Below are 27,102 nucleotides of genomic sequence, written 5' to 3' on the forward strand. Positions count from 1 at the left end.
TAAGTTCTTTCTGATGGCCCACTTTGAAAATAATCTAAGATACTATAAATTTTTAGAAGCATTTTCCTAGTCTTCGTTAAGTATAATTTGTGGTGATAATACTTCTATCCTAAAGCAGAGGCACAGGATTGAGAACTTCCATCTTTTTCTGGGTGCTCAGACTTTCTTCAAGGTAATACTGTTGTCATAATTGCTGTATTGGCATAAATTAGATATTTGTAAAAAATAGCCATTAAATACTAATTTCAAGTATATTTAATGTACATATAAATCCTATGTTAGGAGTATAAATGAGAGGAAATATATACAGCATAGTTCTAGGATTTCTAGATTGTTGACCATCAAAAAGTAAACCACCCTCTTTAAGACTTAACAGAACTTTAAAGAAAATTGCTTCAACATATGAATTTAAGACTTGACTTTATTCAGCAAAATCATTTATTTACACAAGGGGGAATGCTGGTTTGATTTTGTCAATGAAATAAAAACAAACTGAACAGACAATACTGAATTGTATATGTGTATTTTGTATCAGAGCTGACCGACTGTTTCCTTACCTGTGTCAGGAACATCAAGAGCAACAGTATCTCGAAGACACTGGTTAACAAGACACCACACAAAGGTCCAGTAACACCCTGGGCGCTTCCAATGCAATTACCAACTTTTTCTTTTTTTATAAATATATAAAAAAACAAAAAGTCAGCAAAACCAGCATTATGATGTAGTCAACAGAGTGTAACTCTGAAGTCAGTGGGTCCGTAAAAACCGTATCAGATCATCCACAGTTTCAAAGTGATCTCTTTTTCAGACCACTAACACAGAATCCAACCAGTGAAAATATATCACTTTTCAGAAGACAGCAATGATCTGATAAGGATTTGACTTAATGAAAGTTAAGGGGAGGGAGGGGGAAAAAAGGAATTGCAGAGCATAGCCCCTATTAGAACAAGCTAACTTTCCAGATTTTCCAAATTAAAAAAACGAAAACAAAACAAAAAAACCACTTCAACATGAAGCTACCATACAAAGTTTTTCCATTTTTCTTTGTAAAAAGTTCAGAGTTTGCAATTTAATCCTGGGTTTTTAATGAGAAGGACAGTTTTGGCCTGGACTTCCCCTTGCCCAGGATAATTTTTTGTTCTTCTTTTTGTTGACGCTGTCGCTCTTGTTCTAGTTTCATCCTTTCCTCATGAATCTTTCTTTGTTCTTCAACAATTCTCAACTGCTCTTCAGCCTAAAAGTTAAAAGTAAAAAATTAGAATTTCAAGTCTTCTACTAGTAAACTTCCAGAAACTGGGTGACAAATTAATCAATATGAGCATACAAAAGAGCATAATACAAAAGGAATCTTGCCTAGGATTACACAGAAAGTGTCAAAGGAAAATATACTGAGGAATTAGAAAAGATTTCCTTTCTAATTATTCCTACATTTTTTAATTGTTTTAATGAAAAATACATGAACAAATTGTAGGAGGGCACTTGTATATTTTGAAAACAGAATTTCTACAAATCATGTCCTGAGATCAGCATACAATTTGTCTTATTTCCTATTTTTCAGCTGTACCTTCAATGCACCAGATTAACAAACTGTCAGTTATGAAAGTATGATTTTTTTCAGAGTATGTTAGCTACCAATTATTTAACTAAATTTATAATCAGAAAGGCATACAAAAAATTACAGACAATTTATAATCAAAAAGGCACACAAAAAATTGCAGACAAAATCCCCAATGGAGCTACATTATACTGTCAATAAACCACCAAGACACTCTACTTTTTTTCTGAAGAGAAATATAATAGGAAAACTTATTAACCTAGCTGACTATAAAATGCCATCTAATTTCAAACAGACACCAATATAATTATTTCCTGCAATGCCTTCAACTCCTTCAGTCTCAAGCAACCAACCTGTGTTCGTTTCTCTGTGATTTCCTCTTTACTGAGAAAATTCAGGCTTTTTCTCATGAGCTCCTTCCTCACCAAGTCTCTCCTTCCCACCACGTCCACTTCCTTAATTCTCAACTAGATGCAATTTTATTCCTTTCTCCCAGGGGACGGACACTAGGTAGTGGGTACTGGCGATCTGGGGTGTCACAACTGGGGGCAGGGGTGACTCCCAGCATCTAGTGGGTAGAGGAGAGGCTGACAGACATCCTACAATGCAGAGGACACACGCCCAGACAAAGAATTATTGTTACCACTGAGTTGTCCTTCTTTTCCCATCTGACCTTGATCTTCAAATATCCACTACATCCTTTGAGTGTCTATTTCCAATCAAAGCCAATTTTTAAAAGTCAGTGCTTCCACCAGCATAATTCTACTGAAATTATATTCCAGATGGTCGAAAATTAACACCAGGTTTAGTGACCTTTGTCTTCATTCTTTTTTTTTGGCCTCGCGGCTTGTGGAAGTTCTTGCGCCAGGGATGGAATTGAGTCCGCACTATAGCTATAACCAGAGCCACAGCAGTGAGAACGCAGGATCCTTAACCTGTTGAGTCACGAGGGATCTCCTCTTTACTCACACTTCCGTTCACCTGAACCTGATGTTTTAAAAATCTTCCCGCCTCCCACACATGAAACACTAAGGTTCAAAAGGTTACGGTCCTCCACCAGCTCAGCCACGTCTTTCTCTACTGATCAGATTTTTTTTTCCTGCTCAGGAATAATAAAAATCAATGTGACTGAATTATAGGCTTTATGGCAGAAGATGGGAAAGGTAATAATTTCTGGTACACTACATAAAACGTCTGCATTTTATTTTGTGGCAAAAAAACAAACAAGCCAACCCAGCTTTAAAACACGTTAAGTCACACCAGAAGAGGGTTGCTTTCCTTTAAGATGGAGGGGCAGTGGGTGGTGTAAGGGAAGGATGGGGGCCGAACGAAGGCCAGTGGGAAAAATCCGCTCTGCTCGGGTCAGCTCAAAAATGAGGAAGACTCAAACTTTTAAAAGTGGGAATTTGGTGGGCAGGCAAGATGGAAAAGTGGATCTTCATGTACTTCTCTCTCTCTGTATTTTCATAAGGCGGAACGTCCAACAGAGATGAAGGACATCTCTCACGCCCTCCTCCTAAGCTACATTTGCAGCTGGCTGATGAACATCCAACTGGGAAGCCTCTTCACTACCTTCCAAATCCCACCTGTTCAAGACTGAAACTCTTCAAGCCTAACCCTAAAACAAGCCAGCCCTTCCTATCTTCCCTGCTGCCGCCCCGTGTGGCACAACTCACTGTCTCCACCCCCTGCCCTAGACACAACCACCAGTCCTCACAATTGCTAATTCCTCTTTACATTCTCTCTTCCTATATGCCCCCATCTAGGGTTTTCCTCCCCATTTTTCCTGCCACCACACTAGGCCAGGGCCCCACATCTCTCGCAGACCTAAATTGGTTTCCTTGTTTCCAGGCCCTGCCGTTTGGCCCGGCCCACACAATGCTGCCAGCCTCACTTTTCCTGCCCTCCAACTTCTAACAGATTCCCAAGGCACAGAAAAGGCTTAACTTCCTAAATCACCAAACTACCGATGGCTTTCTACAACCTGGCTCCAACTTTGTTCTTCCGATTCTCTCTCAGACTTTCCTTTCCATTTTGCCTCCCCCCTCCCCCCAGCTCACGTATGTCAAAGTCCATTTCAAACCACCACTCTCTTCTTTACGATTTCACTGATAACTGCAAAAGAAGTAAGTCTCTACTTCTGATCATCAGTCAATTCCTGTATCAATTACCTTATCCACAGTCTTAGTAAGTCATCACATATTTGGGGTAAGGGCATTCAAGGCACTAAGAACTCTCGGGCTAAACGCATGTGCTTTGGAAACGCTTAAGACAGACATCCCAAACTCACTCTGCCCCAAGGCTCTAAGTCAGCCCCTAGCAAAGCAGAGTAGAGAAAACCCTGGGGAGTGAAGAGTCTGAACACTACAACCTCAATGCATAAGAGAAATTTATGAAAAGTACTTGGGCACTATCGACCCCAACTACATTTCATAGTACTTTTATCCAGTGATTTTATTTTCTAGCATTTATCCTATAAATACAATTGTATTCATGGAAACTGAACAAGTTTATTGCAACATAGTCTTTTTTTTTTTTTTTTTTCTGCCTTTTTGCTATTTCTTGGGCCGCTCCCGTGGCATATGGAGGTTCCCAGGCTAGGGGTTGAATCGGAGCTGTAGCCAGGCCTATGCCAGAGCCACAGCAAAGTGGGATCCGAGCTGCATCTGCAACCTACACCGCAGCTCACGGCAACGCCAGATCGTTAACCCACTGAGCAAGGGCAGGCACCGAAGCTACAACCACATGGTTCCCAGTCGGATTCGTTAACCCCTTCGCCACGACGGGAACTCCAATTGCAGCATAGTCTATGAAAGACTGGAAAACCCAGATATTCACCAGCATGGAATTACCCCTCCTCCCCTAGAGCAATGATGTGAAATCTTAGCTACAAGACCAAGGACTGAACCCAGATCACAGTGGTTAAAGTGCCAAATCCTAACCATTAGACCACCAGGGAACTCCCCCAATATGGAACTATTAAATACATTATGGAACTATTAAATTATGTAAGATCTTTAAAAGAAAAGACTGTGTTGCTTTTTAAATTAAAAAAAAGGAAAAAAAAAAAAAAGGAATTCCAGGTGAAGGATGCAGTGTTGTCACTGCTGTGGCACAGGTTTGATACCTAGCCAGGGAACGTTCACATGGGTGTGGCCAAAAAACAAAAAAAAACAAAAAAAAAAAAAACAAAAAACCCCAAAAAACTTGAATGTGATCATATTACCTAATCAAAAAAAACGAACAAGATTTAAAAAGTAACTTCCTTCATAGACAGAAAATACTATTTCTACTGCATAGGAATTACCTTTAGATTGAGCAAAGAAAAAGAAAAGGTTCAGCTTCATTTAAGTCTATAAAGATGGGACACTGAAGTACGTGTGTGGGAAGGGGAGCTGTGACTTCTCTGGACTACAGCTAGCAGTGTTATCCCCAGCGTGAAGCACACAGTGCTAAGCACTACTGGAAGTGCCTGATAATGGAATGATTTTCAAAAATGAATCAAGCAGATCTTTCCTATCTTTATGTACAAATATTTTTATGTTGTTCTGCTGCAGCTCTGAACTAAGATTATTCAATTACATCTTGGCCACTAAACTTGTGATAATCACTCCTCAATGTTAAGTCAAATCGTTACTAAGTACACAAACGTATACATGTCAATTATAACTCAAGAAAACTGCAAGAAAAAACAGTAAAAAACACTAAAAAGAATGACGCAAATTTAAGTGTCTTTATGTAAAAAAATATGTATCTCCACATGCGCCCTGTATAAGACTTTAACAATTTTAATATATTAAAATTAACACTCAAGGCTTCTGTAAAACAAGTATCTTATGACCTGCATAATTGGTCTTTAAATTTCAGGACTTCAATAATCTTGGGAAAATCTTAATTTCTTTGATTCTTATTTGTTACATATGAAAAGAATGGCTCTAATAATAATGATCAAAACAAAACACAGATTTCCCACTGTGGCTCAGCAGTAACAAATTGGACTTGTATCTATGAGGACACGGGTTTGATCTCTGGCCCTGCTCAATGGGTTAAGGATCTGGCACTGCCATGAGCTGCAGTGTAGGTCACAAATGCAGCTCAGATTTGGAGTTGCTGTGGTGTAGGCCGGCAGCTGCAGGTCCAATTCAACCCCTAGCCTGGCAACTTCCACATGCCTCAAGTGCAGCACTAAAGCAAACAAAACAAAACAACAACGACAAACAAAAAAAACCCCGAAATGATCACAGAGTATATCACAGGGTTAGTACAGAATTAAATGAGCTAATTATGAGAACACATTGTAAAATGCAAGTAACTTTATAAATGCTAGAAATTATCCTTTTAATCCAACAAAACATTATCTGAAAGCCCAGGTATAGTGACCAAAGAAGGAAAAAAGTTATTTTAGCTCTAAGAGAACCATGTTGAACTCAAAGTTACAGAAACTTTTCCAACTGGATGCTATGTCTTGATCAACTGACAATAAAAGTAAACTTTATACAAAAAAAAAAAGCTAGTTGAAAAAACCCAAAGCAACCTCTTATTTTAATACAGTGGCTTTCGAGTGAGGAAAAACTGCCCACCTGTCAGTAAGTGTGGTATGACCCCACACCTTACTAGCTAGGTACTCTTTTAAGCCTCTTTTAAGTCTCCCTCTGTAGTAATTATCTGATATACTGCTTTGCTCTCTGCTTTGCTTCTGGTGACTAGCAGCTCCTCTCCCCGCTTATTTTGTTTCAAACATAGGCAAAAGAAAGCACCATCCTGGAGTTCCCACTATGACTAGTGGGTTAAGGATCCTGGTGTTGCTGGATTCAATCCCTGGCCAAGGAATTTCCATGTGCCGTGGGCGTGCTCCCCGCTCCAAAAAAGAGAAACATTATTCCAAATAGGGGGAGGCTATCCACGCCTATATTCCTTACAGATGAACACCAGGCTCCTACGAGGCTTATGTGGGGACAGCACGGAGACCCTGGAGCCAGCCAGCACCCACAACACTGGAGCCGGCACATGGCGGCAGGCCTTCCTAGCCACTGCATCCAAGGCCCTGTTCAGTCTCAAAAAGGCTTTCAACCCTGTGTGCCGCTCAAAAGAATGACTGGTGAAATGAAACACACAAAAGAAAACTACCCCACTGTAGCAGGATCAATTTCCCCTCCCAATATCTGCTTCTTCCCTCTCCCCTTTACAGAGGGCCCACTGCCTTTGTAAAAATTACTCCTTATAATTTTAGATCAGGGTCCTTAGCAGCAATTTCCTTTGCAAACAGGGATACTGAAATCTACTACTCTCTATGTGAAATATATATAAATTTTTACCAAAAAAGAAAAAGATCCAAAGACAGAAATACTTATCAGGGGTGATTATAGGAATGATGGGAGAAAATGAAAAATACTACAATTAGGAATCACGCCCCTACCTGGGACGTCCGTTTGTGTTGTAACCTTCCAAAAGGCACCTCCTGTGCCACTCTACCATTTGCAACTTTAATTCTTTGATACACTTTTCCCTCCATAGCAAGGGCAATACATGTACATGTCCCCCTTTAGACAAACAATGAGTAAAAAATTTTTTTAAAAAATCGATGTAATTAGACCTGATCCTTAGCAAACTCTATTACTACGATGTCCTTCATGTACAAGGTTAAAAAAATAACATCAGAAGAACTGAAAAAACCAACTCCCTCTCCCCCTGCCCCAAGCCCACGACAGTTTAGTTATTCTGATAGTCACCTCTCCTCAGGATGAATGCTGTCGTTACGGAAAAGCATTGGTTACCCATCTAAAGGGAAATCATACCACACTCCCTCTAGCCCCTTTCATTTGTTAAATTTCTCTGTTACCTTTATGACCTTAAACATATTTCTGAACTTCAACATTAGATAATATCTCCTAAGATTCCATTTTACCTCAAGGACAGAGAATTACTTCAAGGACTGAGTGATGATTGAGTTTGGTTTTGAAATATTAGGTACACAAATCACCGCCCTCCAGAGTTTTGAAGAGACTGTGCCCTGCTGCTGCCAAGAGAAATCTCATACTTTCAGGAGTTTACCATTTATGTCCTAAAACTTCACAAAACAACAGTACTACTCTGGATGTGGTCCTTGTAATCTTCTGTGCCCTACACCCTCTGCTCAGGGGAGCTCTTGCTGTCTTAACATCCATTCCCTTCTGCGAAAGTGCCCTTAGATGCCTGGTGCTCTCGCTGTCGGCAGATCAATTCGAGGTCTTCCCTGGTTCCTACAGCAGCCCTTTCCTCCCTCCCTCGTTGCTCGTCTCCCTCCCTCTGTACACCCCGATCACTCACCAAATCCAACTCTTCTCTTTCCTGTCTCCACTGCCTCCTTATTAAGTGCCCATCTTTGCACTGGTCTCAGGGGCTTATCTTGTTTCCAGTCTCTGTCCTTCGAACCACCCACACAATGCCAGTACATTAACGTCCAGAAAATTCATTAAAAAAATTGCTGCCCAGAATACATTAACATAATTAAATCAGCTTTCTATCTTATCAACTGGGAACAAGCCTCTCATTGATTGAACGTTCTTACCTAACTTGCACACCATTTCACTTCAAATTAAAATATTTAATAGATATTTACATTTGGTACCACACCACATTCTTCCATCTCTTAAAATTCTAAATATATCCTAAGTACTGTGCTATTTCAACTTACACATGCCGACTTTGCTATAAATCCCCCATTCTCTTTCCAACTGTGTTAGTTTCCTGTACCCACTGTTAACAAATTATCACAAATGGAGAGCTTAAAACCTCAGAAGTTTATTCTGAAGGCAAGAAGGCCAATACTAAAATCACTGCAACAAAAGCAAGATTACACTTCTTCTACCGCTATCTTCAAACCTCCCTATTCTTCCTATCACCTTGTCCCACATTAGCAGACCCTGAAAATCTTTCACCGTGATGTCCTCCCTTCCTTGTAGGGCAGTTGGCAGCGTTTCTGCTGATAGAACATCCTCAAAAATTCTGTGGGTCTCCCACATACGTCAGGCCCTTAGACAACAGGCTCTTCCACAGGTCTTTCCTGGATAATCACATCTAATTCTGGCTTTTGCCAAAATGACTGTGGTAACCTGTGAGTCACATGCTTAATCTCTTCAGCATTAGCAAAACTGTCCAGTCATACGCAGCCTGAGCCTTCTTTCCAGAGTAAGTTTTTCTAACGGCACACCTAATTTTAGCATCTTTTGCAACCCAAACCTAAAGTTCTCATTTATTTTACTTCTTAGCTCCTTCCTCAATTTCGCTTCTTGCATTTCACACAAATAGTGAGAAAAAAATCAGACTGCACTCTCCTTGCAAATACCTTTTGCTATATATCCAAGTTCATCACTTATCTAAGTCCTGCCTTCCATACAATACTGGACACAATTCAGTTGGATTTTCACCCACTGAGTAACAAGGAATTCCTTCTCTCCAGTTTTTTTTTGGGGGGGCGGGGGGACATGCCTATAGCATGTGGAAGCTCCTGGGGCAAGGACTGAACCTGTGCCACAGCAGTGAACCAAGCCACTGCAGTGACAATGCCAGATCCTTAATCTACTGCGCCACAAGAAAACTCCCGTTTCTAATATGTTATACATCTGCCTCTGAGCCCTAACAAGAAGTGCCTTTAAAGTCCATATTCCTACCAACAGTCTTTTAAAAGCAGTCTGGTCATTTTCTTCCACGTGCTTCAAAATTCTTCCAGCCTCTATCCCACGAATTCCAAAAACTCGTCCACATTTCCAGGTGACAAATTATCACAAACCAGGTAGGCTCGAAACAACACAAAATTGTTCTGAGGGCCGGAAGTCCAAAATCAGGGTTACCACACCAAAAATGGAGGTGCCAGCAGGGCTGTGCTTCCTCTGGAGGACCTGGGAGAGTCTCCTCCTTGCTCGTCTACCTCCTGGTGGCTGCTGGAGTGACCACCTCACTCCCATTTCCAAGGCCAGCATCCTCACCTCTCCGCCTTGCCTCTGACTTCCCCTGTGTGTTTTGTGCTAACATCTCCCTCTGTCTCCCGTTATGAGGCATTTAGGGCACAGAGATAATCCAGGATAAATTCCCCACCTCAAAAACGTTAACTTTATTCGTATCTTTAAAGACTCTTTATATAAAGCATCATTCACAGATTCCAGGGATTACAATATGGTTATCTTTTGGGGGGAGGGGTAAGGGGACTATTTTTCAATCTACCTACTAAATAAATATTAAATTCTTCCTTGGGAGTTCTCACTGCGGTGCAGCGGGTTACGAATCCAACTGCAGCAGCCTGGGTCACTGTGGAGGCACTCAAGCCCCAGCCCAGCGCAGTGGGTTAAGGATCCAGAGATGCTGCAGCTGAAGCACAGGTTGCAACTGTGGCTCAGATTTCAACCCTGACCCAGGAAATTCCATACACCGCGAGTGTGGCCAAAAAAATTCTTACTTACATTTTTCTAAGAACTCTTTTCAGAGCTCTAAATTGTAAAGTGTGATATGGTTTACTATAAATTTAACTATGTGCAATAAATTTCATATACAGTCAACTGCAAACACAGTACTATTTTTTCTCCTCTCTCAAACTGGTGAGATACCAGGTATTACAGCGCGCAATGATCACGGTAAATCTCCCTATCCGGCGCAGGGATAAGAGGAAAACTATTCCAATTTAGAGGAAATACAGTGTATATCGAGAACTTCAGGGGATAGTTTGAGTTGTTCTTCCTACAGCCTGAGGTTTTCCTGCAACTGAGAACATTCTGCTCCACAGCATCACCTTCGTTTAGTCTGTTTCCCTTTCTGAATAAATGAGATTCAAATATATCTCAGAAAACTACCTGGACAATTTCCCAGACACATCATTAAAATAAAAAAAAATGTGTGAAAAAAAAAGACTTTTTAAAATTTTAAAATACTACTTTTAACATTTTAAAGAAAATGAATTTCTCCATTGTACTAACAACACCCTTTCAAATATTTGAAGACAGCTGTGCAGTGCCAGTACTAACCCAAGAACTAGGAACCAATCTGCCAAAAAGCCAGGCCAATCCACATTTCGATTAATTCTTATTTGATTTTTACAAATCAAGCATGTTTGAGTTGGTTAATATTTTCTTGCCTCCTTATGGACAGGTAAACAATTTGGAATTGGAATGAGCAAAAATTCCTCTTGGTCTGGATGACTTAACCTGTCTACCATGTATGAGAGGCCGTATGTGTTCCTTATTTCACACATTACTGGGACCAATCTTTCAAGTTTGTCATGAGAACCTACCTAAAAGTTAATCTCAGTGTGGCTTAAATTTATTTTCTTTACTAATTATTCTTATCTAATCATAACAGTGATATATATTTAACTTGTAGAAAACGCACAAACTGCATAAAAGTGTATTACATATAAGCTTATCAATTAGAGATAATTATTCTTAGCACTTCGGAATAGTTTTCTTTTTTTTAGGGCTGCACCTGCAGCACATGGAGGTTCCCAGGCCAGGGGCTGAAGAGAAGCTGTAACCGCTGGCCTACACCAGAACCACAGTAACGTGAGATCCGAGCTGTGTCTGCGACCTACATCACAGCTCACAGCAACGCCAGATCCTTAACCCAGAGCAAGGCCAGGGATTGAACCTGTGTCCTCACGGATGCTAGTAAGCTTGTGTCCACCGAGCAACAATGGGAACTCCAGAAAACCTTACATTTTACATTAGGAAAAATCAGGTCGTATGTGAGAGTTTTGTATTTAGCTACTTCCCCTAAATTATCAAATTGCTTTTTGACTACAGGAAAAACTCGCTGTTTGTACATGTTATAACTTATCTAAAAACCTGGGCAATTTTTAGTACTCAAATAACATGAGCAAAACATTTTTGTGTTTGAGTTGATTGGTACCCGATTCATTTTCCATGAGACAAATTCCAAGGAACAATTAACATTTAAGGTTCCCGATGTTTACTGACTTCGTGTTATTTTCTAAAATGGTCGTAATCCATTTAAACTTCCAGGATCACTAGATAAAGGGTCTCTTTATAGCATACCCTTTCCAACATTTGGTACTAATGAGGAGTCTTTTCAAATCTGTCATGCAGTATTAGAGAAAAAGAAAAGGGGGGGGGGCATTTCTTTGCATTCCTATTGAGATTGGGATTTCTTTTCAGGAGTTTATTACAGCTATTTTTCATCTTACTTATATGAGTTACTTATTTTACATCTCAAAGTAGGTTTTTCTTTTTTTTTTTTTTTTGGTTTTTATCGATTTAAAAAAGATCACTGTGTTACTCTTTCAAAGTTATAAACAATGTTTAAGAAATCTCCCCTAGGGTACTTTCTTCTCCAACCTGTCTTTAACCTGCTTTGGAAACCTCATCTCCGGAATTCCCTCCGTGGCTCAGTGGCAATGAATTTGACTAGTATCCCTGAGGAGGTGGGCTCAATCTCTGACTTTGCTCAGTGGGTTAAGGATGCAGCATTGTTGTGAGCTGTGGAGTAGGTCGCAAGACGTGGTTAGGATCCAACACTGCTGCGGTGGTGGTGTAGGCCGGCAGCTGCAGCTCTGATTTGTTCCATACCCTGGGAACCTCCATATGCCGCAGGTGCAGCCCTGAAAAGAAAAGGAAAAAACAAAACCTCATCTCCCATTACTTATCACACAAACTTCCTACTGCACATAAAATTTGCTTATTACATCAACAACTACTTTTCCCATTATCCCGAGAGATCCCACACACTCTTGCTTTCTTCTAATTCTACTTGCGTAAAGGCCTTTGGCCCTATTTCATTTCCCCAGACTCTTGTCCCCAGCCTGAATTCAACTTCTAATTATCCATCCAGGCCCAGCTCAGGGGTATCGATTCCAGAAAGGTTCCCAGGGAAAACTATGTCAGTTATTATCTCACACAGTTCACACCATTTACCAATTAGTTTCATATTATTAACTTTCCTGGGAGTTGTCCCTGTCTCCACAATTAATACATTAAAGTCTTTAAAAGAACTTAACATCTTGGCTATTTTTAATCTTCAAAGTGATTTTTTTTTTCTTTTCCTTTTTAGGGTTGCACCTGCAGCATCTGGGCATTCCCAGGATAGGGGTCGAATCAGAGTTGTAGCCACCAGCCTATACCACGACCACAGCAGCGCCAGATCTGAGCTGCATCTGTGACCTACACTACTGAGCCACAACGGGAATTCCTCCAAATTGATTTTTATACACATTAGTTTTTCAAATAAATTATGTAAATAGTCACTTAGCCACTCCTCTTCCTTCCTTGATTTCTACAAGAAAAATACTTCTCATTTAACTTATACAGAAAAATGAACAGGTCTACATTTCCAATATGCATATAACATAATGAAGCAAAGAGAACTGTTGGTTCAACAAGATATATATACTACCATGACTGGCATACCCAGGAAAATCTCATGCTGTCTACAGCACTCTATTAGATCCTTCTATTTCTTAAATATTTTATTATTTTAATGAGACTTTCAACATACTCTATGTGGCATTTCCTAGTATACATGTATAAAGACTAAAGAACCACGGGAGTTCCCTTCGTGGCACAGAGGAAACTAATCCGACTAGTAACTAATCCACTAGTAACCACTGGCCTGGCTCAGTGGGTTAAGGATCTGGCATTGCAGTGAGCTGTGGTGTAGTCGCAGACATGGCTCAGATCTGGCACTGCTGCGGCTATGGTGCAGGCCAGCAGCTATAGCTCCCATTCGACCCTTGGCCTAGGAACATCCATATGCCAAGGGTGCAGCCCTAAAAAGCAAAAAAGCAAAACAAAACAAAAAATGGGACTAAAGAACTATACTCAAAATTGAGAGGAAGAGGAAAGGACTACAAAAACGAAACTTCAGTATGCGCCTTGCATCTTTATATGTTAACATTTTTTTGTCTTTGCCTATTCATGGGATACTCTTCTTTCCCTGCAAGTATATGATCAATATTACCAAATAAAAATGAATTTTCTCCACATCAACAATTTATGTTTTCAACTTGTCTGAACACATGAATGAGTTATATCCATATTTGTAACAATTTTTCCTCAAATTCAAGTTTTTTTCTCTAAGATATCTTTTCACTGAAGTTTTATTGACAACATGCAGAGGTGAACTCAAATGCTCTAGTGCTAGTATGGCCCACGGAGCAACGACAGTGCAAACTAATCAAAATCCACAAGATCTGTGGAAGTCAAGAGTAACCATTTTAGAAACTTCTACAGCAACCTGACCTCATTTTTCTAATAATTCATCTTAACTGATTTTTGCAAAAGCAGAGGTCTGAGAAAGACTGAGATTAAAAGACAAAAAATCTGGCCAATTACCACCTGAGAAACACTGCTCTAGAAAATGCTTGCTGATCTGTTCTCCAGTAATGACACTCAGGAGGCTGTATTTGTATGGGTTGTGTAGGGAAACAAAGACGGGATGCGGGAGGAATAGAAGGAGGCCAAGCTGTCCTTAGGCATCAGCCAGCCACCCCGGGTCAGAAGGGATCAAGAGCTTCTCGGGGTACAGCAAGTTGAGGAGCTCTGCTCCAGCGGTCACAATCCGGCACTTCAGGGCACCCACAGTGAACTCCCTATACTAGACAATCCCTTACACCACGTTCTAAGAAGAATTCTATCCCATGCCGGGTAATTTTGCTTCAATGTTTTAAATTTCAATTATCCCGTTCCTCTTTTCTGTGAATATCCATTCCTTAGAAGCAAGTTCTTTCAAAGTTCAACCTTAAAAACTAAAATTAAGATGCACACTTCCCATCATCTCACTTCCTCCACTGAGATTCTCTCATGTGGAATCACGAAAAAAAGCATTATCGCATACTTATTGATGAGCAGATAGTGATACATCTTATTACGACTCTTTATCCATTTCATATTCGCAGGGTTTTTTCCTACCTAAGCAGTTTTTAAGGTCTTTTCATTGGTAAAGCTGGAGGAGTAGGTCTCTCTCCTTTCCCCGTGGCTTTCATAAGAATCAGAGCAGTGACATTAAGAACCCACTGTGTCATGCGCACTAAGCTGCTTAGGATATCTCCAGGTTGGCTCTTACCTGAGACAGACTATCTTAAAAGTTCCTGCTCCAGAACCAAGCCCTGGCTGGTTGAACTTTCACATTCTTATTCCCTACAGGACAATGTTTACAGTCCTCCTTCCCTCGGATCACCCGATGGGACCCACTGTTTATTACAGAGATCCTCCCAGATCTTTTTCTTTGCCTTCATACAGTCAAGAATTTGGTTTTTTTCTAAACACCTTAGTTAGAGCTTACATCTTGGTTTTTCCCCTGGTCTACAGATAACACAGCAGCAAATGTCTACCTATGGCTGCCTTATTTCTAACTGGACAAAACTTGTCTACAACCAAGAATCTGTCTTGGATCATGTCTTCATTCCTAGGGACTAAATGCCACTAATCCCCATTCATCCTACATAAATTTCCTTCTATCTCTGGTTTATATTCTTAATGTGAAGTAAAATTCTTCATGGGGGGGGGAGTTCTCCCTTATAATATGTCTTACTATTCTTCTTTGGTTTTTGATCTATGTATATCTATAGTCCTTTAATTCTAGCTTTCTTTTTCATCATACTGAGAATGCTTCAAAATAAATTCATACCCTTAATTGGGAAAACCCTACTATACCAAAACATTTATCTACTTTTTTATTCCACTTTAAAGGGTAGTATATGTTACAAACAGACAAGTAAGTATTAAAATACACAATGGGAAAGAAAACTAGACGTGATACGTATTAGTTTGTCTATTTAAAAAATTAAAATATTTCCACGTATGCTTTGTACATACCAGTTTGGCTTGTGCTTCTGCAATTTTTCGGTTATTCTCTTCTAGTATTCGCTCTAGCTCCTCACGTTTTGCACGTTCTTCCTCCTAAAGGGGAGGACATGTTAAGATGTTAGGAAAATAAAATGTTTTTTTAATTGATTCAATATTTACTAATCTTCCTCTGAACTTCTTTGATCTGACTTACAGGGTAGCTTTATAGCCACCTTCTGTCTGACAAATGATATACTGTGCAGCCACTAAAATTTGTTTCTAGCACTAAATTTAAATCATCCCTCCCAGTCCAAACAGCAACCAACTAAACCCTCCCTAATGATAGTCTCCTGGCAATTATTACTAATACTTTAATATCACACAAATCAACAAGGACAACTACAAAACTGGATAGTATTTACCAAATTAAAAAAATAATATATAAAATATAAATAAAGTGAATATTTGTCTCACCAATTATGTATACCTACGTATTCTTTACCTATACTCCTTTAATCAGCATTAAAAGTTGAATATTTACTGTCTTGTCCAGTGTCCTGCAGAGTGTGCTCCTCGGCTGCCATACGCGCCAGCTTCCTCTTTAAAATGATTTGTACTGTTAGCTTGGCAATACCTGCATCAGCAGCTCAACCATTTATAAAGAAACAACATACAAGGAAGGCTGAGCTGAGGAATGCAGATGTTTATGGTAAGAAGGAACAAAAAATGTAATTCATCATTCCTAAGGCAAACAATTAATAAGAAAAATACATTTACTGTTAGTGAAAAATACAAATGGTAATCCATACTTCATGGAACTAAGGGCTTCTTCCATGGGGAAATGGACTTAACATTCAGATGTTGACAATTTCTAAAGGCAGCTTATCTTGTCATCTACAGTCTGAACTGAAATTCAGGAATCCAGGGGGTGCATGGTCAGGAAATAAAATTCTGTAATTTATTTTTTCTTGGAGAATTTAATGAGATTTTATAATGCAAACTATATGAAGATTGCTTGATGGTTTGGGCAGTGTTGAGATCACAGCATACATATTCAAATGATTTTAATATTTGGAAAGATTGTCAGAGGGGTGTGTCCGTGTAAAAAAAAATTGTTAATATGAAACAAAAAGCAAATGAAGAGAAAAAAATCTTCCTATGATTAATAACTCGCTACAAGACAGCACCATTACTCCAAAAGTATCTTCATTATTAAAAGCACTAATAAAAATTTCATATATTCAATTGCACAGTCTGTGAAAGCCACCAAATATAAACATGTTTACCTAGTTAAAGACAGCACCAGGGAAAAATGCATTTGCAAGGCTAACCTTACTGGAAAAGATTGAATATGATATCAACTTGTCCACAGTAATGCCAAGATAAATATGACGCGTCACATATTTTGAGTCGAATATTGAAATTTAAGAAAATATTTCACCTACAGGATTTCCTACAGCACACACCAATAGAATTCATATTCATTATGAAAACTATGTTGAGGAACATTCAAGGCTGCAAGGTAATAATGGGCCTTGAGAGTTTCAGTGACTTTTAACAAGTTTTAGGATCCTGGAGTAATCAGTGCAAATAAGCCATAAAGCTTCAGTAGCAAATTACTGTCTCACAGAAAGACATTTTCAACTTCTGCTCCAGCTGCTGATAAAACAAATCATGTGTTTAGCTTGACTCCAGACAAGGACAACCTGTTCCTTCATAACTCTCTAGAGAAAAAAAGGAGTTGTTAGTAGATACTAAAAAAGTGGATGAATAATCTGGACATTTTTCCTAAAAAGATTCTTTGAAACACATTAGGAAAATGGAGGGCCTTATGATCAGAATGCTTGATTAGTCCATTGTGTTGAAGCAGGATTGGGGGTAGGGGGTAAGGGATAAAAGAAGGAAAAAAAGAAGAGCAAGAAAACCTATTTATCAAAAGCAGGTGCTGTCACTCAACGTTAGGCCCTGCTCTTTTTAATCTGACTGAAGGCAAAAAGCCTCTCACAGTCTAGGTAATAAGAGTGATAAACAGAAAAGAAGAACACACAACCACAGGTGGATTTTTAACCTTTTCCCTTTACCACTCCCTGTCTTCCCCCACCCTCCCAAAAAAGAATATAAGTCCTGCAGCCATGGCAAAAGTTTCAAACACTTCTCAAATATGTAAGCCAGTTTCATTAAATCAAAACGTATCCTTGAATATGTTTTATGAAAATAACTTTTAATATCAGTCAGTGCATCTTAATAGGCTAAAAAAATTAACTTCCACAGCAATGTTAAGTTTAGATGAGAAAGGAATTAGTCTGTATTCCATCTCTTTCTGAACTGAGCAGGAGGCACACCCAACACTGAAAGTTTTGCCATGGACTGTCTCTACTTTCCAAACGACCGAGCGTTACCTCTCTGGCTTTTTGTGCTGCAAGCTCAGCTTGTCTCTGTCGCTCGAGTTCTTCGAGCAACTGCTTTTCCATGATGCGCTTGGCTTCCTCCACCCTTCGGAGAACTTCTCGCTCAATTTCATCCTTCCTTTTCTCCAATTCTTCCTCTACCCTTTTTGCCACCAATTCTTCTACTCTTCGTGCTGTTTCTTCCTCGATGAGTTTTTCTTCTATTTCTTGCTGCCGACTAGCAAACAAAGTGGGAAAAATGATTTAGATAATGTAAGAAATAAACCTAGTAACTGAAACAGAGCTAGTTTTAAGTCTGTAAAAACAATGAGTTGATTATATATCTCTATGATTTTACAATTCATTTGTAACAGTCAAGAAAAAGATAAATACCCAGATGTTAAGTGATACAGAAATGCACATAAATACAAAATCATGTTTTATTCCTCTATCACTTTAAAGTAAATACAAAAAGGCCAATATGTACAAAGAGTTTAATACATTATTTTTAGGACCCTAGAGTAAACTTGAAACAGGAAATCTATTTTTGTTATCAGCTTTATAATAATAGGACAAGCTGCTATATCATGACTTGCTCATGTGCCAATCCATTCAGTCTAAGGGGTGAGCTACAAAGAAGTTAGGAGAAACTATCACGGAGCAAGCAATCCAGGCCAACTAAAATCAGTCTCCCCCTCCCCTAAAGCAAGGCGAGAATAAAGAGATTCAGACTGCTAAAGCAATAGTACTGTAGCTTTGAGCAAAAATATAGACCAACTTATTCAGATACTGAACTTTATACCCTTAATTGCACCTTTTCTTTCTTTTGTTAACCAACTTTTGATTACAAGCTTTTCCAGATAGGGGAAAGAGGATGAAAATATATTTTTGTTATTACTTCTGCTAAAAAGTTTAATAATGATATTGTTCAACTATTTTAATCTCCTTCAGATATCATATATGAGCTTATTTACTCAAAATGAAATTCTATGTCGAAGATATGACATTTATCAAGGCACTGTAGTGGAAGCCTTTCACATTTTATAGCAATGATCTCCTATGTTAGCCACTAGTCACATATGTCCACTCTGAACTGTAGTAGGAAGAAAAAATAAAAGATCTCATAAATATTTTTATTTGATTATATGCTAAAATGACAATATTTTGAGACAGATTAGTAATATATTAAAATTATCTTCACTAGGTTTTTTTTTTTTTTTGGTCTTTTGTCTTTTTTAGGGCCGCACCCACAGCATATGGAGGTTCCCAGGCTAGGGGTCTAATCTGAGCTATAGCTGCTGGCCTACACCACAGCCATTGCAAGATGGGATCCAAGCTGTGTCTGCGAACTACACCACAGCTCACGACAACACCGGATCCTTAACCCACTGAGCGAGGCCAGGGATCGAACCTGCAACCTCATGGTTCCTAGTCGGATTATTTCCATTGCGTCACGACAGGAACTCCTTCACTAGCTTCTTTCTAATATAGAAAATTTTAAATTACGTATGTGGCTCACATTTATTTTTTGAACAGCATTATTCGAGACAATAATTTTTGCTGAATGAATGCAGAGACTCTGGAAGTATAACTACATCCTAAAGAGATCAATCAATCTATTAATGCTTCAACATTTTCATGATCCACAAATCATGGATTAACAAATTAAACAAAACCTGTAAACTTTATACCCTTTGATGACCTACGTATGAGAGGCATTCCATTTATTTGTTTAGTAAAGACGTTACAGTTTCTAAGTGGCCTTTAAATATTCCAATCCACTTCAATGCCAGTGAGGGAGGGGGGGTGATTCAATTCCCACTCAAGCGCTTTTGTTCTCAACTCTTGTTACTCATTCACGGTAGTACCACACTAACACCAGAAGGAGAAGAATGGGATCTAACATTCTGAATCATATGTTTCTACATTTACAACCCACCCATCTCTGCCAGGTAGGTAGTAGAGTTGAGAAAGTGTAATTTGTTAGGGTCTAGGTATCTGCAATAACCATTCGGAAGATTCTGTTGCTTGTTTCTTAAATCTCTTCCCCAACACTGAATCATTGGTGACTTTCATTGGGGAAAAAAAGAAAATAGAACACGAAAGCCTAACGTATAGCCTATAACTACACTCCTTTTAACTTCCAATAAGATACAGGGTAGTTTCAATAAGCCTTTATCTACAGCAACTGAGTAAAAGAGAACAGAAATCCACTCCAATGCTAAAAATGAATTACCAGGAATATCTAAAGGAAAGCGGGCAGTGATTTTGAAGGAGATTAAACTACATTTCAAATATAAAAATGTTGTTTCTCTACTTCAGCCAAAGAGAAAAAAAGAGTAAGAGATAAAACAAGTAGGGCTGACAAGTGCTGAACCTGTAGAGGTGTATGATGTTTACACTAATTTACTTGTAAGTTGAAAAGTTTTCAAAACACAAAGTTTTGAAAGTATACACATCCATACATACATTTTGTTTGTTGGTTCTTCTAAAATTAGTAAACGTAGAGACATCTAAGGAGAAAAACTTCAAAAATGGTACAATTCAACTCCTAAAAGGACAACGTAAACCAAATTCCAATTAAAACTTCCCACACAAAGTAAAGAAGAGGGAGAAGAATGGGATAAAGCTTTGGGTTAGCTTTTCAGTGGAAAAGCTGTCTAATTAAGAATCTGGAAAAGGTGGAAGGGACCTGAGACAGATTCAGGGTTTCTGTCAAGCAAACAGCCCCTAAGCAATAACAATACAGCGCAATGCCTAATGGTGGCCACATTTCATAGATTTGGTCTGTAAGGAGAAAATGAGCCTAAATAAATCCAGTTTATTACTTACAGCAAAAGCCAGATCAGCAAAGTGTCAGCTCCCTGTCTCTGCTCCCACTGATGGACAAACCAGAGGGGCCAGGTGACAGGCTGTGCAGGCAGTAGGTGGCTGCTGCTAAGGAGTCACTTCTAACTATAGCTCAGCAGCTTTATAGCCTAAAGGGGAGGGCAAATGGAAACTCCCAAGCTCAACAGAAATCAGGAGGATGAGAAATGGCCTACTAGAGTTTCTCACAAGGCTGCTTATCTCTCTCTGTTCCTGGAGGAACCTCAGGGCCACCCCACCCCACCCCCGCCACACCCCCCACGGGACTATGATTATTACGCCTTGCTTGCCACTTCCTACACGGAGACAGGCAAGGTCAGGGCACCGGAGCAGAGCTGTCCCCACAGGTATTATCAAGGATATAACTTCTGTTGTTGCTGTTATTCTTGGTAAGGTTAAAATGGCTACTTCAGTAATCAGGAAACAAATTTAAATCAATTTTTACACTTGGTTTTGAAAAAGTTAAAGCCCAATATTGCTTTAATTCCCCTCCCTGACACCACCCAAATCCAGAAAACCAAAGGACACATAAAACAACAGAATTCAGCATTTGGGAGACAAACAAGTCTTTACTGAACAACCTACTATGTACTAGATGCTGCACTAGAACCCTGAATCCCACTAATACCTACTAATACTCCCTATATTTCTGTGACTCCTCAATTGAATTTAGAAGTATTACTATACAAGATAAAGATCCGCTGCATGTTTCAGCGATTTCTGTTTCCACAAATGCACAATGATATAAGGCACAGAACGGAAGGAAACTCTGTAATAACATGGCCTTGCTCTACCACTTAGTCAGGTGTGATGGGGGTCCAGTGGATAGTTCCTCAAATTAAGAAGTCTGGTTCATTTTTATTGATGACAAATTTATTACAATGATGAAGTAACTTCATAGGAGGTGCTAAAACTTTTTCAGAAAAAAAAAAAAAAACACTTTTGTCATTAGTATCTTAGAAAAGACATGTATCATCTAAAATCACTGCCTATCCATCCCTTAAACTCTTCTCACAGGAGCTACCACTCTTGATGTTCTCCTCTATCGACTCCTCTGCTGAATCCATGCCCTTGCTAAGACTCTGTGCCACTAATGAAAGGGGTAAACCAGAATCTTCAAGTTTTTCAATAGAAATGGTAGAGAGCAGGTCGTCATTTTCTCTCTGCTCGCGGATATCTTAAAAACACAAATCAAAATCGACTTTAAAATGGCAACCATTAAAACAAACAGCAAGGGCTCAGGAATACAGCACCCATTAAAAGAGAGTGTGACTTTGTACAGAGCAATGGGCAATATGAATTTTAAACGTCCTTAAAATGCACAAACTCAACCCTCAGAGATTACTTCTAGGAACTGCTTTATAATACTAACAAACAGCATTTACTCAATACTGAACAGACAGCAAATGCTCTGCCCAAAGCTTTCTACACCATGGCCTCCTGAACATCTCTGATGGCTCAGGAGGCTAACCAGTTTCAGATTGCTGCATGTTGCTGAGAGGTGATGCTCAACCCAGGTGACTCCAAAGCTACTCATTTTAAGCTCAATACTACCCTACACTGTTTCTCTATCACAAATGTGAAAGGGAAAGATATCCAAAAAATTCAGCTACCAAAATACTTAGAAATTGATAAAATTCTCATCAACCTGGATTGATCTTATGTCCCATGTCTATCTCAAAGCCCTAACCTCCCTGGTATAAGTAGTTTCATACACTGAATCTGCTCTCGCAATCAGTTCAAGTGTGCTTCTAAGAATCACTCATATAGATAGATCCCAGTTCACTTTAGATACTTAGGAGGCTCTCAATCTGTCATGCACTTGAACACTAAATACAATGCAAACCTAGATATCAAAGGCTATAGTCAATTACTATGTCATTAACACTACCTTGTTTGCTCCAAGTCATTTTCAGCTGCCCGTTTTTTCCAACAGTTAATACAACACACATAAAGCACCTCAAAAATAATACCTATGAAAATAATAAGAACGCAGGGGACGGGGAGGAAAGGAACACTGAATGACAAGCATCTAAGGAGACCTTTTGGACTAAATTTTCAATTACATAAATTAAACGAGCTATTCAAAATTGAGAAAAAAATTTTTTTTCTAATTTTAAGGTCTGCCTTTTATTGCATTAAGATTATCACCTGTAAGGTCACTTCTTAAATCCACTAATTCAGTCTGGCTGCATGTACGCAAAGCAACATTATTTACTGAGTCCCATCACATACATGCCAAGTATCACCTAGACACTTTATTTTATTTATTTATTTATTTATTGGCCATTTCTTGGGCCGCTCCCGCGGCATGAGGAGGTTTCCAGGCTAGGGGTCTAATTGGAGCTACAGCTGCTGGCCTACACCACAGCCACAGCAACGCCAGATCCAAGCCGCGTCTGCAACCTGCACCACAGCTCACGGCAACGCTGGATCCTTAACCCACCAGGGATCGAACCCTCAACCTTGTGGTTCCTAGTCGGATTCGTTAACCACTGAGCCACGACGGGAACTCCCACCTAGGTACTTTAAATGCGCTATTTCTAATCCTCATTACAAACAAGACAGGTATCTCATTTTCAGATAAGAAATCAAGCTCACAGGCAGGGAAGCTGTGAAAGCCCTCAGAACTGCAAAGGGCAAAACAATCCAGGGTCCAATCTTACTGAGACTTTCTCATTGGTTAAGCCCAATAGAAAATTTTCACTTTGCGGCTTCTCGACCTGGACCTCTTCAAGGTACACAAGATAGTGTGTTCTTCTGGCACCTTGTCCGCTCTCTGGACCACCACACACCAGTCTTCCTCCACCAGCTGTAGACGCAGACATTCCCCAGGGCTCTTTCGTTCAGAGAACCAGGTGCTCCTCCCTCCACACTCTCCCAGCTACTTTCAATCCTTCCCCAGGCCTGTCTCCATACCACCCTCGGATAACTATGTCCAAAATCCAGTGTCTATATGTCAGAAGAGCCAAGTGGAAACTCGCTTTGACTCTTCCCTCTCCCATTCTGACATGTTAACTAGTGTCTGACACACAGGAGTACTTAAAACATCTGGTGGCTGAGATGCGAGAGCCACAATGTAAATTTGAGAGCTAACAATAATGCTCTATATCCCTGATGTTTCACAACCAATTTTATTTGTCCTAAATGTTTCTAAATCTGCTCCTTTCCCATTCCAACAACTGCTCCCTCACTACTCCTATGTGGACTTACTGTTTACTTTCCATCCCATATAGCATCTGATCTGTTTAAAACCAAACTCAAGCCACTTACCTGCTTAAGATCTTTCTGGTTTATGGGATGGACTCCAAGCTCCTTCAAATGGCAGACAAGACTCTTCCCATGATTCCCAGCCTCTACCTACCTCTCCATGACTCTACCACCTATAGAACCTCATGTTCCAGTCAATATTCCCCTTTCCACTCCATCCCAAGCCCACTGTGCACCCCTCCCTTTATTCTGGCAGGGGAGAGGGGCCTCCCTTTAGGTCCACGTGAATCCTCCTTTGCCTCCTGTTTTTACCAGCCTTGGCTCTCCTTCCTTTTGAGAACCAAGGTGTTTACCGGTCTGGGATGCTTCCTTTTTACAGTCTTATCACTGCCACTGAATTTACTACACTGTCTTCAAGCTAGATCAAGCTTTTGGAGAGGGGTCGATCATCTTTAACAGCTCCTGGCATAGTGCCTGGCACTTATTAAATGCTTCATAAATATTAGTTGAATGAACCAACCAACAAGATTCGCACCAGTAATTCTACCCATAGCCATGACTGCAAAACCTAGGTCTTTCCACTGTCTCCTTTGCATTATTAAGCATTAAACCGTATTAAGCAGTGCTCAGACCATATTAAGTAGTACCTACTGTGTGACACACAGACATTCAGTGTACAGGTGCCTGCTAGCTCTGCCTCTCCTCCCTTCAGACACACGAATGGCAGTGTGCTTCTTCATCAACTTGGAATTCATTTCAAGCCTGGATTTCTCTGCGACTCATGTGTAGCCCACTAAATGCACTTAAGGACTTGCATACCAAGTTTCCTTTCACTCTTCCTCAAAGTCTTTCTGGTGAAGAGCAAATCATTACCCTTTGGAGGTATCCTTTGTTTTCACAGGGAAAATATTACTTCAGAGATGTCTTGGATAACTTTTTGAAAAGTTCATCTGTTCAAAGTTATTTGAAGTCAGGGATCTTGCTACAAACCAAAAAAAACCCCGGGTTCTACATAACCAAGATTTGTTGTGACACAATTACTTGTATTGGGTTTTCCTGTGTACTGCTGACAGTTCTAAGTAAAGGAAACATGAAAGCGCTGAGCGAGTTTTCAAGGAAGGCAGCGAAAACGCTCTCCAGGTACTCTGTAACAGTGCTCCAGTCCCTACTTAATGATCTGCTTTTAGAAACAAGCTCTGCTGGAACATCCACATAACACAAACCGCACCGCAGAACTATTTAAAACCCCTACACAATTCAGTACACATAAATTTGCCTCAGGAAAATTCTACATTCATAACTTTCCTGACTCAGGAACACTTAAAAACTCACACGGAAGAACTGAGGAAGACGGCTTGTCAAACTTGGAGTCAGCAAATCTAACTCCACCTTCCAACCTGGCTTTGGGAACGAATACCCAGGGCACGAGAGTAACTATGGTCTTGCACCAAAACTCCACAAGTGAAAGCCAAAATTTCATTAGTTTGGGGTTAATTTGCACCATCTCTTAGATCAAAGATACTTGAGAGGTGACTCTTCCGCATGTGATCAGTGCAAAAGTAAACATTAAAGTATGTTCCAAACGGCAGGTATCCCCAAGGGGAAACGAACAAGAAGGCACCAAAGTTGCTGCAGAGAAGTATTGAGGCAAAATCCCTGAAAAGAAAAAAGATGGAGCAGGCTTTGATTGGGACGGCGGCTGGGACTGCATTCAAACACCAAGGCTCATCTATGTGGCTGTACACTTAGAAGGCGTGCACTCTGTTTTCACGCCTAAAACCAAGAGGAGACCCGAGAAAGGCGAAGCGACCGCGACGTCTCTCAACAGGAATACACCGAAGCAAAAGGTCTCGTGTGGGGCATCGCGTTGCACTACCCCAAGTGTTCTACGCCGGAGAATCCCTGCGCAATGCTTAAGATGCAATGCGAGAACGCTCTCGTCCAGAGGGCCTGCAAACGCACCCCTCCACGTCCTCGGGAAGCCCGGCCCTCACCGTCCGGGGCCCACGCCGCTCCCCAACCCCACCGTGAGCTCCACCCCCTGCTTCCGGGACTCGCCTGCTCCTCTCGCGCCAAAATGCTTGCTCTCCTCTCAGCCTCTCCAGCCTGATCCCCCCATTCTCCTTCCCAGCCAACGTGGACGTCCGTGCCGCACCGGGCTTCCCCGACGCCGCCGAGGACGCTGGCCCTCGGGGCCGGCTCCTGCGACCCCCCTCGCCGCCTCCACCCCCGACGCGCCCACCACCACCCCTCTCCCCGCCGCCTCCCGCTCCCCGCGCCGCCCCGCGCCCCTCCCCCCCGCAGGTACTCACATTTTTCGCTGCCGCTCGAACTCCGCTTTCTTCTCCTCCTCCTCCCGCTTCTGCTTCTCGTCCAGGCTGCTGCGCTTGCTCACCGTGCGCCCGAAGATGTCGATGCGGTCGGGCGGGGACGACGCGCGCTCCCGGTCCCGCTCGCGCCGGGACACGGCCGTGTTGGTGGAGCGCGAGCGCGAGCGCGACTCCCGCCGCCGGTTCCGTTTACTTTCCCGGGATTTGGAGCGCTTCCGCACGCGCTCCTTGTCCCGAGACCGCGACCGCGACCGGCTCCGCTTCTTGTTGTGTTTGCTGCTCTTGGTGTGTTTGGAGCGGGACGAGCTGCGGCTCCGAGACCGGCCCATCCTTCCGGGAGACGCTGTGACCAACCGCTGGTTTCGGGCCCCGCACGTGCCCGGCTACCCTCGCCTTCGCCTCCGGACTCGGGCTGGTCGTCCTGTGGAGACCGGGGAGAGGGCAGCTGTTACCCAGATGACTTCGTGCCGCTCCCTGAGGTCAACGGCCGCCACGAAGGCCGCTTGAAACGACAAGGCCGCAACGCCAGGAGTTGCTAAGATGGCAGCCGCGGCTGCACCGGCCGCCCTTCCCACAATGCCCCGCGCGGAACGCGCCGTCGCGCGAGCCCCGCCCCCTGACGCTCCTGGCGGAAGGCGTGGCGAGCGTTCCCGAGCGCGCTCGGCTCCTTCCGCCAGCCCCTCTCGGCCTGACGCGCGGGAGCGGGAGCCGCTGGCCTCTGCTTTAGAGCGCTTTTGCTTTCCGGTAAGATGCCGACAACCCTGAGCATGGGCCTGTCCGGTTTGGGTGCGGTTGAAAGCGCGCCTCCTCACGACCTGACTGCATGGTTTTCTAGGAGCTGGTTTTGTCAGGCGAACCAAAGTTGTGTCAGAGTGACCCTGAGTAGACCCCTTGCTTCTCTGAGCTTAGCTTCCTCATTTTGTGCGGTGGGAAGAATCACCCTTGACGAAGTGGTTCTGAGGCGTCCAGGGTAGGAAAGAGGCGTTGAT

General features: G+C 41.3%; 1 protein-coding gene, 1 long non-coding RNA gene and 1 other non-coding gene across 26 annotated transcripts in view; 2 read left to right on the forward strand and 1 right to left on the reverse strand.

Moving 5' to 3' along the window:
• Positions 1–403: 403 nt before the first annotated feature.
• On the reverse strand, positions 404–26,673 carry ARGLU1 (arginine and glutamate rich 1). The gene is made up of 4 exons (XM_001927201.7): positions 26,096–26,673; positions 17,718–17,943; positions 15,349–15,432; positions 404–1,234 (listed from the first exon to the last, which is right to left on the reverse strand). The coding sequence occupies exons 1-4, from the start codon at positions 26,440–26,442 to the stop codon at positions 1,070–1,072; spliced, it is 822 nt and encodes a 273-aa protein (XP_001927236.1). The 5' UTR covers positions 26,443–26,673; the 3' UTR covers positions 404–1,069.
• Positions 26,305–26,358, forward strand: MIR7144 (microRNA mir-7144). The gene has a single exon (NR_128460.1). It is a non-coding gene; the product is annotated as a microRNA mir-7144 (primary transcript).
• Positions 26,654–27,102, forward strand: part of LOC110255853 (uncharacterized) — a 386,752-nt gene continuing 386,303 nt past the window's right edge. For all 24 annotated transcript variants that reach the window (XR_014819917.1, XR_014819914.1, XR_014819912.1 and 21 more), the window contains exon 1: positions 26,654–26,857. This is a non-coding gene — a long non-coding RNA (uncharacterized LOC110255853). The remainder of the gene's footprint in view (positions 26,858–27,102) is intronic.

This window comes from Sus scrofa, chromosome 11, assembly GCF_054392235.1.
Source record: "Sus scrofa isolate SSC_HxYL_T2T_F1_AM1 chromosome 11, Sscrofa_HxYL_maternal_Yorkshire_Landrace_v2.0, whole genome shotgun sequence".
NCBI lineage: Eukaryota > Metazoa > Chordata > Mammalia > Artiodactyla > Suidae > Sus > Sus scrofa.